The following is a 19,662-nucleotide window of genomic DNA, read 5'->3' on the forward strand; positions in this document are numbered from 1 at the left end:
GTTCTGTGGTAATTTGAGCATGGGTAATCTCACTTTGGTATTAAGACTTCTTATTCAGCCAACCCTTGTGAACTGGTCTTGTTCTCTTTGGCATCAGAGTGCCTGCAGCTAATTCATCAATGGAATGAACAGACCTGTGATTATCCACCCTTTTCCTTGTGTCTCTGGCATGGGTTTCTCTTAAGGTTTAGGTTTGTGGGAGAATGTACTTAGATGATTGTTGTTTTAATCATCATAAAAATTACTATGTTTGGTAACATATCAACCCTGGAAAAAAACAGAATTTGGAATGGTATTGATTAAAACACTAGATGGTTAGAATTTGGGAATAAAGAAATTGCATACTAATGTTTAACAAAGATATTTAAGTATTACTTGAAAATGAGTATATTGGAGATAGTGTTTACTTTTCTATGTCTTTTTAATTTCTTTTCTTTTAAAAATGGATGGATAGTTGATTTACAGTATTGTGTTAGTTTCAGTTGTACATCAAAGTGATTCAGCTATATGCTCCTACTAAGTCGCTTCAGTCGTGTCTGACTCTGTGTGGCCCCATAGACGGCAGCCCACCAGGCTCCCCTGTCCCTGGGATTCTCCAGGCAAGAACACTGGAGTGGGTTGCCATTTCCTTCTCCAATGCATGAAAGTGAAAAGTGAAAGTGAAGTCGTTCAGTCGTGTCCGACTCTTCGCAATCCCATGGACTGCAGCCTACTAGGCTCCTCCATCCATGGGATTTTCCAGGCTCGAGTACTGGAGTTCAGCTATATATGTATATGTTAATACATACATATATGTTTTTCAGATTATTTTCTATTACAGGTTATTATAAGATACTGAATACTGTTTCCACTCAGAGAACATGTCTATAGTAAGTCCTTGCTGCTTATCTATTTTATATATAGTAGTGTGTATCTGTTGATGCCCCTACTCCTAGTGTATCACTCCCACATTTCCCCTTTCTTTCTTTTTTTTCTTTTTGACGCCAGGAAGCCAGATTACACTTGTATACTCATGTGTCGGTGCCTCCATGAGGCTACAGAAAGATAGCATTATTAAACTGACTTAGTATTCTAAGTATCAAAATAAAAAGCTTTTGGATGAGGGCTTGCACGAATTTAGGCAACTAGTGAAACATGGAAATATGGCCACAGGGACCCCTTGATCAAAAAGGTGGGAAACTTGTCAGCTGTCCTATGATAAACCCAGGGAGGCTACCAGAAGGAAACAATTATTTACTTGATATTTGAGGAATATTTCATGTTATCATCAAGGACATATTGGTAGAAATTGGCTCTGGCTGCTACAAAATGCTCAAGAACATTTCTGACTAGACAATCCTGATGGCCAAGTTTCTGAGTAAGGCATGGAAGGGCTGACAACATTTATAGAGTCAAGGACCCTCTCGGCAGTCTAGTGATACCTGTGGAACCCCTCCTGAGAGTGATGTTCTTAAATGCATAAAGTTTAATGCACACTGTTGGAAAAGAGTCTTATTATATTAAAATGTGTGTTCAGTCACTCATTCGTGTCCGACTCTTTGGGACCCCATGGACTGTAGCCCGCCAGGCTCCTCTGTCCATGGGATTCTCCAGGCAAGAATATTGGAGTGTGTAGATCCTTCTCCAGAGGATCTTCTCAACCCAGGGATCAAACCTGTATCTCCTGCACTCTGGGTGGATTCTTTACCGGTGAGCCACTGGGGAAGCCCTCATTATAATAAAACACACTTCTGCAAAATGTTTTAAAAGTTTAATATAGTAATACATGACGTGTTTTAAAATTATAACATTAAATAACAAGATTTAACTGTGGGTCTAATAATGTCAACGCTTCAATGTGATGAGCAGTTTGAACAATATTTTGAGATATTTACTACAGTTTCTTAATGTGACATGAAAATATTGTTGATTCTGTTTTTGAAAAACTCCTGCGCACTAGTAAAATTACTGTGCCCCACTGCCTCCATTCATAATCTAAGGAATTTCAGTTAGAAATTGGTGAAAAAAGATATATTTTCCCCATCTATGTTTACAGCTGCCTAAGTTGTACCTTTTGGAGTTCTGGGGACACCAGTTCAAGAACCTCTTGAACTTAAGGCATGCCAGCTTCCCAGACTTCTGTTCAGCAACTCAGACCCTGTGTAATTGTGACTGTTGCAAGAGTTCCCAAGCCTTGGTCTGTTACCTTCTCTTGAATTCATTCATCCTTTTGGGTTTTAAGCAGGCATATAGACGTGAAGACATTTAGTCTAGAATTAGAAAGATTCTGAACAGCTCTGGAAAAGGCGATCAGTGGGGTATTTGGGTCTCCCTTAGTTTCTCTCTCTGGAGCAGAGGTATTCTTTTCTGAGTTTTAAGGTTGATCCCACCTTGCTCCAAAACAGGGGTTAGGTCTGCTGATCAGGGCATTTTGTACGCCTTTTGTCTGAATGAGAAAATCTCAGAAGCAAGCTTTAGGGTCAGAGATTTGGTTAGGTCACGTTGTCTCTCTGGGATGCTGTTTGCTTCCTTATCTGCAAAATACTGATGTTAGACTGAAGCAATGACTTCCAGATGATGGGCTGTGCAGAGCTTTGGGCTCTTCCTTACCCTCTGAGAGTGGGGAGAAGGCAGAGTGGCAGGGTTCTGAGTGCCTAATTCTGGCTTCGGTCATTCACTAGCTTACATACTGGAATTCTAGTTAAACAAAGGATTTTAAATGTATATTTAAATATATTAAATATTATATATATTTACATACTGGCAGCCCACTCCAGTATTGTTGCCTGGAAAATTCCATGGACAGAGGAGCCTGGCAGGCTGCAGTCATGTGGTTGCAAAGAGTTGGATATGACATCACTTTCACATACTTAGAATATATTATATATATTTAAAACCTTTAAGTGGAGTATACATGCATGCATCCTTATATATAGCACATATATCATATATATGTAAAAAATTTGAAAAGCAGTGTACCAGATCAGTAGTCCTCAAATATTTCGGTCCCAGCACGTCTTTACATTCTTAAAAATGATTGTGGACTCCCAGAGCTTTTGTTCATGGGGTTGTAGCTCTTGATAGTTATCATATTAAAAATTAAAGTAACTATATTTTCCAAAACAAAAATATTTAGTCGGAAGAGTTGCATAATTTTGCATTTTTACAAATTTCTTTAAAATATGGCTCAAGGGATTAAAAAAAAAAGAATTCTCACAGCTGCTTCTACATTCAGTCTTTTGTGATAGCACACTATGTAGCCTCTGGAAAACTCCACCATATGCTCACAACAGACAGTAAGACAGGCAAATAGCTTCTCGGTGTTTTTATGAAAATAGTTTTACCTCACAAAACTCCTGAAAAGGTCAGTAAGACCTCCCAGAGGTTGATCCACGGCCCACACTTTGAAGACCACTCCACACGGAGCCATATATTTGTGGCTACCCCAGAGCAGCTCCCAAAACATGGACCTATGCTTATGACTCCTGGTAAGCTATGAGGGAAAAGTGCGGGGACCTTTTGACATATTCTGTCTTCTACAGGTCATATAACTTCACTTTATCTTTTCATGTATGCCAAAATAAAAAATAACAATCCCAAATATTTTTACTTAAAGAGGAAGAAAGTCATTCTTTTCTATTAAGAGCACCCTTGTTATAACATTAGTGACTCTAGCTTGTGTTGACCTTGGCAGGTATGGTCTGGGTCTCACCAACATCCGTCCCCTTCTTGTCTTGGCAGCAAAGTCACTGAGAGTTTGGCATCTGGCCTTGGAGGATGAGGTCATACATATTGTTGGTTTCTGATCTGAAGAGTCCCACCATTGGTTTGCTTGTATCTCTTTCTGAGAGAAAAAAGTTATGCCAGTATTCACTTTCCCATGCCTTCTTGTTAATAAGCAATGGGAAGATGTTAGCTAACAAACTTGTCTCTTCCCTTCAAAATGTTTGTTACTTTTTCATTGGTCAGCACAAGCATGTGACCCAGGATCTTGCAGTTGCTAGTCAGCCAAAAGGGATGACAAAGCTCGCTGTTTTCTGCCCTTTAGGAACAGATGATAGCTGGGATCATCAGTTAACAATTTAGCATGAAAGATGTCACCAGTGGGCATGGGATGTGGGGAGTGAAGTGTAAACGACCACGCAAAGAATAGAAAGATCTTGCTTAACAATAAATCTCTTGGCTTGATCTTTTGCCAGGATTATTGTCCCAATTTGAAATGGGATCCAGGTGCTATTTCCTCTAACAAAGGCTCTCCTGTTTTAAAGCAAAAGATAAGGTGTATACGTCATTTCAGGAGTTTATAGAGGCAGAAACCAACCAAGTTTCTGTGTGTTTGTATGTGGGTGTGTACGGGTCATACACTGAACATCTGAAGCAAATAAACTCCTCTGGGTACTATATTACTTGTGTGTTGTATGTGTTCACTCTTTGCAACTCCAGGAGCTGTAGTCCAGCAAGCTCCTCTCTGCATGAGATTTTCCAGGCAAGAACACTGGAGTGGGTTGCCATTTCCTTCTCTAGGGGATTCTTCCTGACCCAGGGATCGAACTCATGTCTCTTGTGCCTCCTGCGTTATCAGCAGATTCTTTGCCTGTAGTGCCACCTGGGAAGCCCTTAGTTATATTACTTGGATGCCCTCAGAAGATGGCATACCCCTATATATTGCTATATAGAGAATATGCAATAGCCTCATATGTTGCTGGTGTGAAGGTAAAATGTTGCCACTACTTTGAAAAACTTCTAGAGTTCTTCAAAAAGTTAAAGCTAGAGTTGCCATATGACTCAGAAGTTCCACTCCTAAGTATAACCCCAAGAGAATTGAAAATACACATCTACACAGAACTTGTACATGTACATTCACAGTAGCGTTGCTCATAATAGCTAAAAAGTATAACTAACCCAAATGTACATCAGCTGATGAGTGAATAAACAGAATGTCACTTACAATCTGTATCATCCGGCCAGAAGAAGGAGTGAAGGGGGCTTCCTTGGTGGTTCAGTGTTAAGACTCCATGCTGCCAATGCTAGGGGCACGGGTTCCATCCCTGGTCAGGGATTAATATCCCATATGCTGCATGGTGTAGCCAAAAGATTAAAAAAATAATAATAAAGTACTGATACCTGCAGGTACCAATACCTGTAACAACATGAATAAACGTTGAAAAAGTTATACGAAGTGAAAGAAGTCAAATGGCCATGTACTGTATGATTCCACTCCCATGAACTATTCAGAATAGGCAGATCCAACAAAACAGGAAGCAGATTGGCAGTTGCAGGAACACAGGAGAGGGAAGGATATGGCTTCTTTTTGGTATGAGCAAATGTTCTGGAATTACATAGTTATGATGATTGCACAACTTTGTGAATATACTAAAAATCCACTGAACTGTACACTTTAAAAGGATGAATGTCATGGTATGCAAATTATATTTCAAATTAAAAAAAAAAACCTACTTTAGTTAGTGTAAGAAGAAACAAATTTTTAAAAGGATGTTAGTGACTCATTGAAGCTCCAGGAGGGCTAGAGCATCATGTCTATAAGCTATGTGGTCAGAAAACAGCCATGATCACCTAGTGGGATACTCTATTGCCATTTCTCTTACCACATGTCTGGAAATTTGTACCCCAGATCTGGGCATAGGATGCTATTAGGTCCCTGTTCCTGCTGACTCTGAAATGTGTCTCTCCACCATCTTGGATTCCCCATGACACTTCCTTCTTCCCTCTTCTTTCTTCTGGATCACAAGCATAGACCATTGGCCACCACCAGGCTCCTTGCCTCTACCTTGGCTAGAAGGACGACTGTGAAAGAGATTGTCTAGCATCTTCCTTGGGGAGACAGAATTCTCAAGATGGGAAGCTCCTGAAATGATACAGAAGCTTTAAAAAAATTATTATTATTATTTTATTTTTTACCATGCTGCATGGTTTGTGGGATCTTAGTTCCCTGACCAAGGATCGAACCTCTGTCCCTGAAGTAGAAGTGCTGAGTCTTCACCACTGGACTACCAGGGCAAGGTCCCTTGACAAGGCTTTATAAAGATGCTGAGCAGTCAGAGAGCATGACAAATATCTAGTAGCAGTGCCTTCCCACTTTAAGATAATATAATTTCCATTTCAATGGTGTTTCTTCTATTAGGATAATTGGTGGGGAGGCTTATTTGAATTAATGAAAAACTGAGTTATACCAAGAGAAGCTGGGGAGATAAAAATGGAGAGAGAAACTGTGATGAACCTAGCATTATTCATTCTTTCACTTACTTATTCAACAAAGAGCTGTATATTGAAAAATATCAGTGGACATTGGGTTGAATGCTAAGTACAGGAGATGCAAGCTGAAGAAGATGATTGAGACCCCAGCTCTTAGGCAACATGGACAGACAAGTGAGTATAATAGAAGGTGACAAGCAAGTAATCGGATATGAACAGAAACACAGAAAAGACAAACTGTTAGAAGAAACCCCGCCTTCCCCCTTTTATTTGCAAAGGGAGCTTTCCTCCTGTCACAAGGAAAATGAGGGACTCTTTATGGTCTTTTGGCAACTGCACTCGTCTCCTCCAATTGCCACTCACTTTATAGGGCAATAAATCGATCTTGGCCGAAGCTGACTACATCAGCCCGATCACCTTTGCTCAGTGTGCCTCAGGAACCACTGAAGGACAGACACAGCAGATACAAAGATACGGCTATGAGGTGAGTGTGTTTCCCTATGCACATGGTTCTTTGAACAAGCAGTGTCCCTTTCTTCTTGTACTGGCTGGAGAGGAGAGCTGTGTGTGAGTCTGTATGTATGTGTGTGTGTGTGTGTGTGCGTGTGTGTGTGTCTGGGGGAGAGTCTCATGTGAGAGGGTCCTCTCTCCTGGAGAGAAACCAATGAAAGAATAAGCAGATGGGCTCCTTCCAGTCACTAGCTGAATGTGGTGTGGATTGGGAGAAAGGCGAACTTGTCTCTTTGGGCAGAGAGGGAGATGGTTATCCAATCCTTAAGGGGTTTGGAAAAATAGCCAGGATTTTTATTATTCTAAAATGTTGTTTGATACAGAAAAGTAGCTTTGGGCTGGGAAGGTATCTAAGCAGGGAAGAATTTCTACCTTCAGGAATCCCTACTCCTACCCTCTGTGTGGATGACAATGGTTCCAATAGCTGGAAAATTCCCAGGATTGTCCCCAGAGTGTCCTGAACCTCTGGGAATTACAAATGCTGAAACTGCTTCTCCAAAAGGATTAAGGAGCTATAGAAGAGGTGCTTGCTTTTGGTTTGAGGAGGCTGGAGAGAAAAAATCTCCCCATGGAGAGAATTAAGAGAGATTCGGAGGAAGAGGCTAACTGATGGATAATGTATTCACTGCGGTAGTAAGTCCTGGGCTGAATGGATGAGGAACTAATCAGGTTATTGTGAACATGTGGGCTGGGTCATTCAAATTTCTCTTACTGCCTGAAATTCCACCATCAGAGAGTTAGCCTCTAGACCTTTAAGCATTAAACATCGTGGAGAGAGTAAGGATGTGTGTGTGAGCTCTCAGCTGTGTCTGACTCTTTGCAACCCATGGACTGCAGCCTGGCAGGCTCCTCCATCCCTGGAGTTTTCCAGGCCAGATTACTGGAGTGGGTTGCCATTTTCCTCTCCAGGGGATCTTCCCAACCCAGGGATCGAACCCAAGTCTCCTCCGTCTTCTCCATTGGTATGTGGATTCTTTACCATTGAGCCACCTGGGAAGTCTGAGAGTAAGGATATTCAAATTCTAATTTAAGAAGCAGGGCATTTCAGTTTTTACATCAGTTCCACAACTAACTGTGATTAGACAAAGTTCCTTAACTTTCCCTTAAAAATAGGAATCATGACGCCTGCCTGATCAACCTTGACGTAAGACTTTTATGGAAACATAGTCATATGAGATATATCTTATGGGACTGAGAGTAAACCTTTGAATAATTTAGGCCAGTGGCAGACACCTGACAGATTTCAGCAACTAGGAAAGAATGGCGAATAAATAATCGTTAATACACTCCAGCTTCAATCCCAAACCCCAATCCTCAACTCCATGTTGGCAAATGGCTGTAGATCTTTGCTCCTCACTCCCATTTCACAATTAAGGTGCTTCTTTTCTTGGCTTATTAAATATTAACCTAAAGGCAGACTCAGATGAAAAGTGAAGCTATACGCATAAGAAAGTGCTTGCAGAAATGGTCATGGCATTGGGCTGGGGTTGAGAAGAGCAGGGGTGTGGGGAAATGGAAAGTTAAAGGAGAGGCAAAGTTAAAAAGAGAGAATTCTTTATCTCTATCATTTTATAGATTATCACTGCATAAATGTTGGTTTGGTGCAGCTGAAACCCAGGGAATGAAGAGGGTGGGGGGCTGGGCATGGGAGTTGTCATGAAGACCTTTGGTTACACAGCTGAAGAATCACTGAAGACTTGAATACAAGAGAATAAAACGATCTTGTTCATGCTCTAGAAAGATTAATCCAGCTGCAGTGTGTTCAACGGATTTCAGGAGCAGGGAGAGCGGAAGCAGGGGGCTAGGGGAAAGCAGTGGTGACAGCTCAGGCCAGAAATGATGGTCTGAATAAGGTGTTTCCAGTAGCAATGGAAAGGAAGGGACATATTTGAAAGATATCAGTAAAGTATTTGTAGTTGGTTGTGAGAACTAACAGGGGAGGAGTCAGAAAAGGTTTCCAGGTTTTTGAAGACATTGTGATTCTGTTCCCTAAGGTATTAACTGTTTGAGAAGGAGCCAATTTAGCAGAATTGGTAAAGCTAGGACTGGGCTATGGGGAGAGATGATTTCATGTTTAAACAACTTGAATTTAAGCTTGTGGGAAATCCAAATGAGACATCTAACAAACAGCTGAACATATGAATCCAAATCTCTGAGCTAGAAATACAGGTTGGATTGTCCTCGTATATTATACAAAGTCACAGGAGCAATGAAAATCACTAAAGGAGAGTCAGCAGTGGCCCTAAGATGAAATACAGGGAATGCTGCATTTCACAAAATAGGAGACTACAAAGAAAATTGAAGAGAAGCCAGAAGAGTAGGTAGGAAATTAAAATTGAATGATATCAAATGATCTAAAGCTGAAGAATTTTACAGAGGAGGAAGTGGTTGGAAGGGCTAGGTGATTAAGACAGTGCTCTTTGTATTCAGCAGCTAAACCCCTAGTGATCTTGGCAGGAGCAGTTTTATTGGAATGCGAGAAACAGAATTCATGCCAGTAATATGAGAGGAAGGTAATGCAGAATGCATGGAATTATCATTTTGGAGAGTTGCCAAGAAAGGAAAAAGAAAGCTAGAATGGTCTAGAGAAGAATAGAAAGTCATCAACAGAGTTTAAGGTGAACTTTTTGGCCAGCCTAATATTTATGAGAGGAAAGAGCAAATTCAGGAGGAGAGGTGAATAATATAAGAGGGAAGAAGCATACTTGGTAGAATAAGAAGTTTGAAAAATTCAAAGGCTCTGAGATCTAGGGAATAGATACTAGGATTACACTGAGACAAGAAGAGAAAAAAACTCTTTCATTGCAAAGAGAGAGAAAAGGACCAGAACTTACCCAGATATGGATAATTTTTATAGAAGAGCTTGAGTTGAGAAGCAGGGAGATAAAATAGTTGCTGCAAAATAGTTATCTTGTCTGGAATATTGAGATAATATTGGAAATACACATCCAAATAGTTTAAATACCCATCAGTCAGTATGAAAACTAGGATAAGAATTTGAAGTTCTTTGATTCCTAGTTCAGTTCATGCCCTCTAAAATAACAAATATTTTAAAAGTTGTATCTACGCCGGATGTTTAGAGCTTGGGTCTGGGCTCAATATTTAGAGCTACTGTGAGCCACCAAATTTACATGGATTTGTGTGCCATGACCGTACAAGAAAGCACTATATTGAAGATTAGGACTAGTTTCATTTTTGTTACCCTATTCTTAAAAGGCTTAGTGAGCTCTAAACAGTCAAACACCTCAGCATCACTGGCATAGGAATTAGAATAAGAAGACTTGGATTCAGGTTTTGTTACTTTCCCCCTCCCTGAGTGGACCGTCCTTTCTTTGCCCAGGGAGGGTGTGAAGATCAAAGTGGCATCTGCAAGGGCTTTTGGAGCCATCTCAACCCTTCCTGTCTCTCCCGTTCTCTGTTCTACTCCTCCTCCTCTCCCTTCAGTTCTTTATGTCTGATACAGTTTTCCTTAGACAGTAATCAATCCCTTTGCAGACAAAAAGGGCAAGAGTCCTACATGGGTTGAATGCACTGACCAGAGTTTCTTGGAGACACTGTGATGAGCTGGAACAGATACTCCTTGGATTACATAAAGAGGAATGCTGATAATCAAGTCAACTGGCAAGGAGTTGGTAGACTAATCAGGATGCCTACCTATTCTTTTGGAATGATGGGGTTTTGCAGTTTACTTTAATCCTGTTGCCTGTGTCCATCTAGATGGCGAGGAAGCTTAGTGCATTGGAAATTCTTCTGATCATCTTCATCATAATTGTACTTGCTGTAGATATCCTCTTGCTGATGCTTCTGTTGGAGAAGCCTTCAGGTAAGGGAGACGCTTGTGGCTATTGGGTTGGAAGGATTGAAACAGAAGTCCCCTCAGGATGCCAAAGACATCCTTTTATGTCTTCATTCCTCAGCATGCCACCACATTGCATTATTCACAGTCTATATCCACAACTAATTTAGATAAATTTCCAAATGCTGTGTTCTTGTTCTGCAACTATACCTAAAATTAAATGCTAGTAATATTCAAGGTCTCCCAAGTCCCATTTCATGTAATTTTAGCAAAATGCAAAATGAGACTCATCAGATGCCTGTCCTTCAACCTAGAGTCCTGAATGAAATAAAAAAGCCTTTAAGAAGAATAAACAGTCCCCAGTCCCTTTACACTATGGAAAAAGAAATTGGGCTACAGTAGAGTTAGGAACTGATTAACTTGGCCTAAATATGTCAATTACAATTTGCCTCCGGCCCATATTCTGATTAAATGCCTATGATTTCTTCATGGATACCTTTGAGATTCTTCTCTCATAGAAACATCCCACAGAATGTCTTCTTTCCTTCATCTGAGCCACCAGGGAAGCCTTCCCTGCACACATTATACTCCAAATAATAATATACACAATACAAAAATCTTTTCTTAAAATGAGTTTGAGGTTTACTCTGCTTGATAAAGCTCACTATATCAATATAGATTTAGCGTGTAGTGAAAAGAACCTGTACCCATAGCATAATCCTACTTACTTATTCTTTTCACCACTCTTCACAGTAAACATTGAGGTATTTTCTAGGAACAATTATGATTTTGTGAGATGATATGAAAAAATATACAGGCCTTCTTTCCATAGTGTAGTGGTTATCACATTCACCTTACACACGCAAGTTCCCCAGATTGAAACCGGGTGGAAACAGACTTTCTTTAGGCTTCCCAGGTGGCACGAATGGTAAAGAATCTGCCTGCCCATGCAGGAAACATTGCCGGGGTCCAGCCTCGGTGGATCCAGGGTAATTCGAAGCGGGGACAGCGTGGCGAGGAAAAACTTATTTATTTAGAAATATAAAAAGAGATTAGGAAGCAATAGTGTAGTAGGAAAATTTAGTGGAGAAAAGATGCTGAATAACTTGGTTTACGGGGAAAGCTAATAATACCTCAGGACAAGAGATTTGCACCATCTATGTTGGGCCACCGGAGCCCATTTGAATATTGAAGGGTGCCCCGCCTTAGGCTCCCTTTCACGTGGATCTTAAAAGCCAGGGCAAGTAAGTAGACTTGGTGAGCCTCCGCGTTCCAGATGGGAATTCAGCCTGAAAATAGAGTAAAGAAGACACGGGGGAAACCAGTCCAGTGACTGGCCCATCCTCTATTGTCCAGAAAGGCCTTTTATACCTTTTTTTGTACATAGAGATTAATGGATAATATAAAATTATGCAGCGTCAGCAGCCCTGACTCTTATCGAGACCAGGCTTTCTCTCTGCATACCTAGTTGTATACACAAGTCTTAGGTGATTTACATCATCTTCTGGCCAGAAGGCCAATTAACATTTTACGGCCCTTTTCTGATAGGATTTGTCAACCAGAAGACTTGTCTTAAAAATGTTGTTCTTCCCAAAGTCTGGTGCCACTCTCAGAAAGCACTAAATAAAGTTACATTCTTACATAGCAAAGACACAACAATTTATAACAATGAAAGAAGTACAGTGATTTATAACAAAGGGAAAAGAAACTCAAAAGTCTAGTGTTGCTAACATCAAAACTACTATATTCCTTTTTCTATATCCCAATTACATTGATTAATATCCTTCAGGTGCCTAAAAGATAAAGAATATGGAGGCCTGGCAGCAGTCATTGACTCAACAGTGAAACCCATCACCAATATAATTTTTAGCTCTTTAGAAAAGGCTCTGTATCTCTAAGACACTTTAAGCTTTGTGCCTCTTGTGGTTGGGGGGCTGTAAGCAATTCACGAATTGTAAAAGTCCGGGGGAACCTGTCAGGCAAGTTAGAGAGCCATCAAAGGGGTTTGAGCTGAAACATTCCTTTCATATGCAGGAGACTGAAGCCCTGAGTTAACTTTTTTTCCAGAGAATGTCAGAAGAGTGGAAAGCACAGTACAATAAAGAAGGCAGACTCTGGTTTTTGGGGGTAGATGTTCAGGAAAACCCAGGGGAAACCCCTGAAACTGGATCACACCTTTGCATTTTGTTGGGCTTCCTTCTTCATGACCTTTGCCATGGGCGGGATTCCTCACGTTGGCTCCCGGCAAGACATAAGAGATGAGGGTTCAATCCTGGGTCGGGAAGATCCTATGGAGGAGGAAACGGCAACCCACTCCAGTATTCTTGTCTGAAAAATCCCATGGAGAGAGGAGCCTGGAAGCCTACAGTGTGTGGGATAGCAAAGAGTCAGACACGACTGCAGCAACTAGCACATGAAAACTATAACTAAAAATGGATCAAAGCTCAAAATGTAACAGCCAAAACTATAAAATTCTAAGTAAAACATAGGCATAAATATCAATATTTGTGTCTTTGGATTAAGCAACAGTTTCTTAGATATGATGCTCAAAAAAAAGCATAGCAGCCAAAAGAAAAAAAAAAGAGCAAATTGGACTTCAAAATAAAAAAATTTTGTGCTTCAAAGAACACTATCAAGGAAGTGAAATGACAGTCCACTAAAGGAGGAACATATTTGTGAATGATGTGCTTGAAAATGGTCTAGCATTCAGAATATGTAAACCTTAAGACTCAAAATTAGAAGAAAAATATTCAAATTTCTAAATTGAGCACAGGAGTTAACAGACATTTCTTCATGGAAGGTCTATAAATGGCCAATAAGCCATGAAAATAACAGTCAATATCATCAGTTGTTTGGGAAATCAAGTCAAGCGAAATATCCTTTACATCCATTGAAGTAAAAATGTCTGACTATTTGCAACCCCATCGACTATACAGTCCATGGACTATCCCTGAACTTCTCCAGGCCAGAATATTGGAGTGGGTTGCCATTCCCTTCTCCAGGGGATCTTCCCAATTCTGGGATCAAACCCAGGTCTCCTGCATTGCAGGCAGATTCTTTCAGCTGAGCCACAAGGGAAGCTTGTGGAAGGGAACAGTTAATAAGTGAAAACAAGACAAATGTATGTTAACTGATGAGTAGATTTTAAGAAGTGTTATATTTATATCATGAAATATGATTCAGCCATGAAAAAGAATAAAGTACTGTTACATGCTGCAACATGAATGAACCTTGAAAACATTACACCAAGTAGGAGCCAGACGTGAAAGGCCACATATTTTATGATTCTGTTTATATGGAATGTTCAGAATAGGCAAATCTATAGAGAGAGAGAAAGTAGATTCATGTTTACCAGGAACTGGGAGAAGAAGGAAATGGGAAGTGACTACTAATGAGTACATGGTTTCTTTGGGGGTGATGAAAATGTTCTGGAATTAGATGGTCATCATTGGACAACTTTGTAAAACATTATAAGCCATTGAATCACACACTTTAAACACATGAATTTTATGGTATGTGAATTATATCTCAAAAAACACCCAGCAAAACAAAAAGTATACATGTTGAACCCTTGGAGAAGTGTTAAACATTCTATGCAAACGTAGATCCCAGTTACTAGCAATTACTGACTGGAGAATTGACTGAAAGTCTAGGACCGCTTCTTCCTTAGGACTGTGAGTACACACCGCATTTTCAATTTCGTCCTCTAATTTCTCTGCAGGTGCTTCATTTGTTCCAGAGTGTCCAGAAATCCCTGAATCAGAAAGGATAGACTGTGCCCCTGGCCAGGAGGTGACAGAGGTCAGAGGAAAATGGTCCTTGCTGTGGGCCTGCTGGGTTTTACTGAAAAGAGGAGCATGTGCCATGGGGAGAGGGTGGAGAGAGAGTGGATTATGGGCCTCTTGACTGGTTTGGAGCACTTTCTTTCTTGCCTGATGAAATGAACAGCAACACTGAGGAAATTGAAAGCAGCCAGGTATAAAAGGAAGAGGAGGAGAAACTAACAAAAGGGCTGGCTGTGGGGTCTGAAGTCCAGAATAGAGGGAGAGTTCTCCGTGTTGCTGAATGTGTCCTACCGTGATTCCCAGGAGAGTCATGGGAAGGTTAACGTTTGAGGGCTTGCATTCACATTCCTTGAGAACAGAGGCCATCAGGCATATATAATGACTGAGTTGCTATAGAGCCCAAATGACTTGTTATAACAAGAATCTTCTGAAATCATGTTACTGGCAAGTCATCCCAATGAACACATGTTAGAAAACATAGATTTTCTACTTGAGTAGTTTCCATAAGAATGTCAACGATTGGAAGCCTTCTTAGTTGTAACTTAATGACTTTATCATAAAGGTATACATATTTAGACTGTATTTCTTTATCTCATGTTCTATATTCTACATCCCATAATTAGGACTGCATTAAAATTTAGGTTTAATTTAGGTAACAGTGACATAATTTTAAACATTCTCATTTTAAAAACATATTCAATACAACCTCTTTTCATTTAAACTCTTTTATACATATATGCATATTTCTCAACTGTCTTCATATATATTTCATTCAGTTCAGTTCAGTTCAGTCGCTCAGTTGTGTCTGACTGTGTTGTGACCCCATGAATTGCAGCACTCCAGGCCTCCCTGTCCATCACCAACTCCCGGAGTTCACCCAAACTCATGTCCATCGAGTCAGTGATGCCATCCAGCCATCTCATCCTCTGTCATCCCCTTCTCCTCCTGACCCCAATCCCTTCCAGCATCAGGGTCTTTTCCAATGAGTCAACTCTTCGTATGAGGTGGCCAAAGTATTGGAGTTTCAGCTTCAGCATCAGTCCTTCCAATGAACATCCAGGACTGATCTCCTCTGGAGACAGGGATCAAGACCATCCCCATAGAAAAGAAATGCAAAAAAGCAAAATGGCTGTCTGGGGAGGCCTTACAAATAGCTGTGAAAAGAAGAGAGGCGAAAAGGAAAGCTATAAGCAGCTGAATGCAGAGTTCCAAAGAATAGCAAGGAGAGATAAGAAAGGCTTCCTCAGAGATCAGTGCAAGGAAACAGAGGAAAACAACAGAATGGGAAGGCTATATTTCGTTACATATGTATTATGAAATATTTTTCCTAGATGTTGCATATACAAAGTTTCTGTTGTAAATATAGTTTATTATATTTGCTAACTGGTGCTTCTTTTATTACTAAAGATTATTTTATATTTATTAAATATTTTATTAAATTTTATATATTATATTGATATATTATGTTATAACATATATTAATTATACAATTTGACCAACTTTAATTTCTCATTGTCTCTAAAGTGGTTTATATAGCTCATTTTATTGTCATTGAGTATATATTTATATAGGCTTCCCTGGTGATTTAGATGTAAAGAATCTGCCTGTCAATGCAGGAGATCTGGATTCTCCCCTGAGTCAGGGAGATCCCCTGGAGAAGGAATGGCTACCCACTCCAGTATTCTTTCCTGGATAATCCCATGGACAGAGGAGCCTGGCTGGCTATAGTCCATGGGGTCGCAAAGAGTCAGACACAACTGAGAGACTAATACAGCAACCCATACAGTTATACCCTAGGCAAATAATTATACATAATGAAAAATCCAGTTCATAGGATTTTTATCTTTATTATCTTTCATGATAATACAAAATAATATAAGAAATAACATTTCAGTAAACATTAAAAGTAAAATATAAAATGTTAAAAGTAAAAGTAAAATAGTAAGTCTAAAGAGGAATCTCTGATTTTGAAAGAAGTTGGCTACGCATCATTCATAGAATTAAAGCATCTATCAGAGACTCTACTGAAAAAAAATCCTTGCCTCAAATGGAAGTTGAATAAGATAATTTCCAAGCCTATTTTCAGTTCTCAAGTTCCATTAGTCAGTAATTTCTGAGGGCAAAATGACATAAAAATCTATGAGAAAGACAACTGAAGAGTACTCTTTAGAAAAGTTTGGTACTAAGGAAAGCACAGAGATAGATTTGTTATGAGTCAATTGCCATAATCCAGGTGTGAATTTATGATGATCTTTGTTATTGTGTAACTATGGAAACCAAAAAGGCCATATGTATATCTCAAAGGTTTCACTTCTGGTGTCTGGGATAGAGGAAGTGCCTTAAAACCGAGACAGGAATGTTTGGGCAGACTTCATGCACAAGTGTTGTCTTTATCTGACTTTATTGGATTTCTTGTCTTAACTGTTTTTTGTGTTTTTTTTTTTTTTTTTAATAGAGGCTGGTAGACTTTGGAACGGTTTATGGCAATGTAACTGACCTTTTGAACTTTAAAGATCTCAGTCTCAGAGGTAGCAGGGCTACTTAAATACCTGTCTCAGATTTAGGAAACTCAACAGCCTAGGAGTTACCCCAAATTCCCAAACTTCTCCACTGATCCCTTCCAACCTATTTTGTATTTAAAGAGGATGAAGCAGGAATATCGGTTATATATTTGGAGAATTAGTAAGTACTTTTAAGAGATTGTATGGCTATAATGTAATTTTTGTTCCATCTAAGTTGTGTCTGTCCTATATTGAGCCCATCATTGCATGAAATGTTCCCTTGGTATCTCTAATTTTCTTAAAGAGATCTCTAGTCTTTCCCATTCTGTTCTTTTCCTCTGTTTCTTTGTATTGATTGCTGAGGAAAGCTTTCTTATCTCTCCTTGCTATTCTTTGGAACTCTGCATTCAGATGCTTATATCTTTCCTTTCCTCCTTTGCTTTTTGCTTCTCTTCTTTTCACAGCTATTTGTAAGGCCTCCCCAGACAGCCATTTTGCTTTTTTGCATTTCTTTTCCATGGGGATGGTCTTGATCCCTGTCTCTTGTACAATGTCACAAACCTCCATCGATAGTTCATCAGGCACTCTGTCTATCAGATCTAGTCCCTTAAATCTATTTCTCACTTCCACTGTATAATCATAAGGGATTTGATTTAGGTCATACCTGAATGGTCTAGTGGTTTTCCCTACTTTCTTCAATTTAAGTCTGAATTAGGCAATAAGGAGTTCACGATCTGAGCCACAGTCAGCTCCCAGTCTTGTTTTTGCTGTCCATATAGAGTTTCTCCATCTTTGGCTGCAAACAATATAATCAATCTGATTTCAGTGTTGACCATCTGGTGATGTCCATGTGTAGAGTCTTCTCTTGTGTTGTTGGAAGAGGTGTCTGCTATGACCAGTGCGTTCTCTTGGCAAAATTCTATTAGCCTTTGCCCTGCTTCATTCCATACTCCAAGGCCAAATTTGCCTGTTACTTCAGGTGTTTCTTGACTTCCTACTTCAAGAAAATTAGAGATACCAAGGGAACATTTCATGCAAAGATGGGCTCAATAAAGGACAGAAATGGTATGGAGCTAACAGAAGCAGAAGATATTAAGAAGAGGTAGCAAGAATACACAGAAGAACTGTACAAAAAAGATCTTCACGACCCGGATAATCACAATGGTGTGATCACTCATCTAGAGCCAGACATCCTGGAATGTGAAGTCAAGTGGGCCTTAGAAAGCATCACTATGAACAAAGCTAGTGGAGGTGATGGAATTCCAGTTGAGCTATTTCAAATCCTGAAAGATGATGCTGTGAAAGTGCTGCACTCAATATGCCAACAAATTTGAAAAACTCAGCAATGGCCACAGGACTGGAAAAGGTTGGTTTTCATTCCAATCCCAAAGAAAGGCAATGCCAAAGAATGCTCAAACTACCGCACAATTGCACTCATCTCACACCTAGTAAAGTAATGCTCAAAATTCTCCAAGCCAGGCTTCAGCAATACGTGAACTGCAAACTTCCAGATGTTCAAGCTGGTTTTAGAAAAGGCAGAGGAACCAGAGATCAAATTGCCAACATCCACTGGATCATCAAAAAAACAAGAGAGTTCCAGAAAAACATCTATTTCTGCTTTATTGACTATGCCAAAGCCTTTGACTGTGTGGATCACAAGAAACTGTGGAAAATTCTGAGAGAGTTGGGAATACCAGACCACCTGACCTGCCTCTTGAGAAATCTGTATGCAGGTCAGGAAGCAACAGTTAGAACTGGACATGGAACAACAGACTGGTTCCAAATAGGAAAAGGAGTATGTCAAGGCTGTATATTGTCACCCTGCTTATTTAACTTATATGCAGAGTACATCATGAGAAATGCTGGGCTGGAAGAAGCACAAGCAGGAATCAAGATTGCCAGGAGAAATATCAATAACCTCAGAAATGCAGGTGACACCACCCTTATGGCAGACAATGAAGAGGAACTAAAAAGCCTCTTGATGAAAGTGAAAGAGGAGAGTGAAAAAGTTGGCTTAAAGCTCAACATTCAGAAAACGAAGATCATGGCATCTGGTCCCATGACTTCATGGGAAATAGATGGGGAAACAGTGGAAACAGTGTCAGACTTTATTTTTGGGGGCTCCAAAATCACTGCAGATGGTGATTGTGCCATGAAATTAAAAGACACTTACTCCTTGGAAGGAAAGTTACAACCAACCTAGACAAGCATATTCAAAAACAGAGACATTACTTTGCTAATAATGGTCCGTCTAGTCAAGGCTATAGTTTTTCCAGTAGACATGTATGGATGTGAGAGTTGGACTGTGAAGAAAGCTGAGCGCCGAAGAACTGATGCTTTAAAACTGTGGTGTTGGAGAAGACTTTTGAGAGTCCCTTGGACTGCAAGGAGATCCAACCAGTCCTTTCTAAAGGAGATCTGTCCTGGGATTTCTTTGGAAGGAATGATGCTCAAGCTGAAACTCCAGTACTTTGGCCACCTCACGCAAAGAGTTGACTCATTGGAAAAGACTCTGATGCTGGGAGGGATTGGGGGCAGGAGGAGAAGGGGACGACAGAGGATGAGATGGCTGCATAGCACCACTGACTCGATGGACATAAGTTTGGTAAACTCTGGGAGTTGGTGATGGACAGGGAGGCCTGGCGTGTTGGATTCATGGGGTCGCAAAGAGTCGGACACGACTGAGCGGCTGAACTGAACTGAACTGAACTGAAGTTCTGTCTGACTCTTTGCGAGCCCATGGACTGTAGCGTGCCAGGCTTCCTTATCCTTCCGTGTAATTGCTTGGTTATAATAAGTGTGAAAGATTGATCTGTTATATTTACTTAGTTGTTTTAATTTAATTAACTTATTTTTAATTGGAGGATACTTGCTTACA

The 19,662-nt window shown here is 40.1% G+C and overlaps 1 protein-coding gene across 1 annotated transcript in view; it reads left to right on the forward strand.

Moving 5' to 3' along the window:
* The first annotated feature begins 10,419 nt into the window (after nt 1-10,419).
* LOC120877676 (probable maltase-glucoamylase 2) overlaps nt 10,420-19,662 on the forward strand; it is an 89,997-nt gene continuing 80,754 nt past the window's right edge. The window contains exons 1-2 of the mRNA XM_040260030.1: nt 10,420-10,525; nt 14,220-14,299. Coding sequence (XP_040115964.1) covers nt 10,420-10,525; nt 14,220-14,299 — 186 coding nt within the window. The remainder of the gene's footprint in view (nt 10,526-14,219; nt 14,300-19,662) is intronic.

This window comes from Oryx dammah, unplaced genomic scaffold (assembly GCF_014754425.2).
Source record: "Oryx dammah isolate SB20612 unplaced genomic scaffold, SCBI_Odam_1.1 HiC_scaffold_18, whole genome shotgun sequence".
NCBI classification, from domain to species: Eukaryota; Metazoa; Chordata; class Mammalia; order Artiodactyla; family Bovidae; genus Oryx; species Oryx dammah.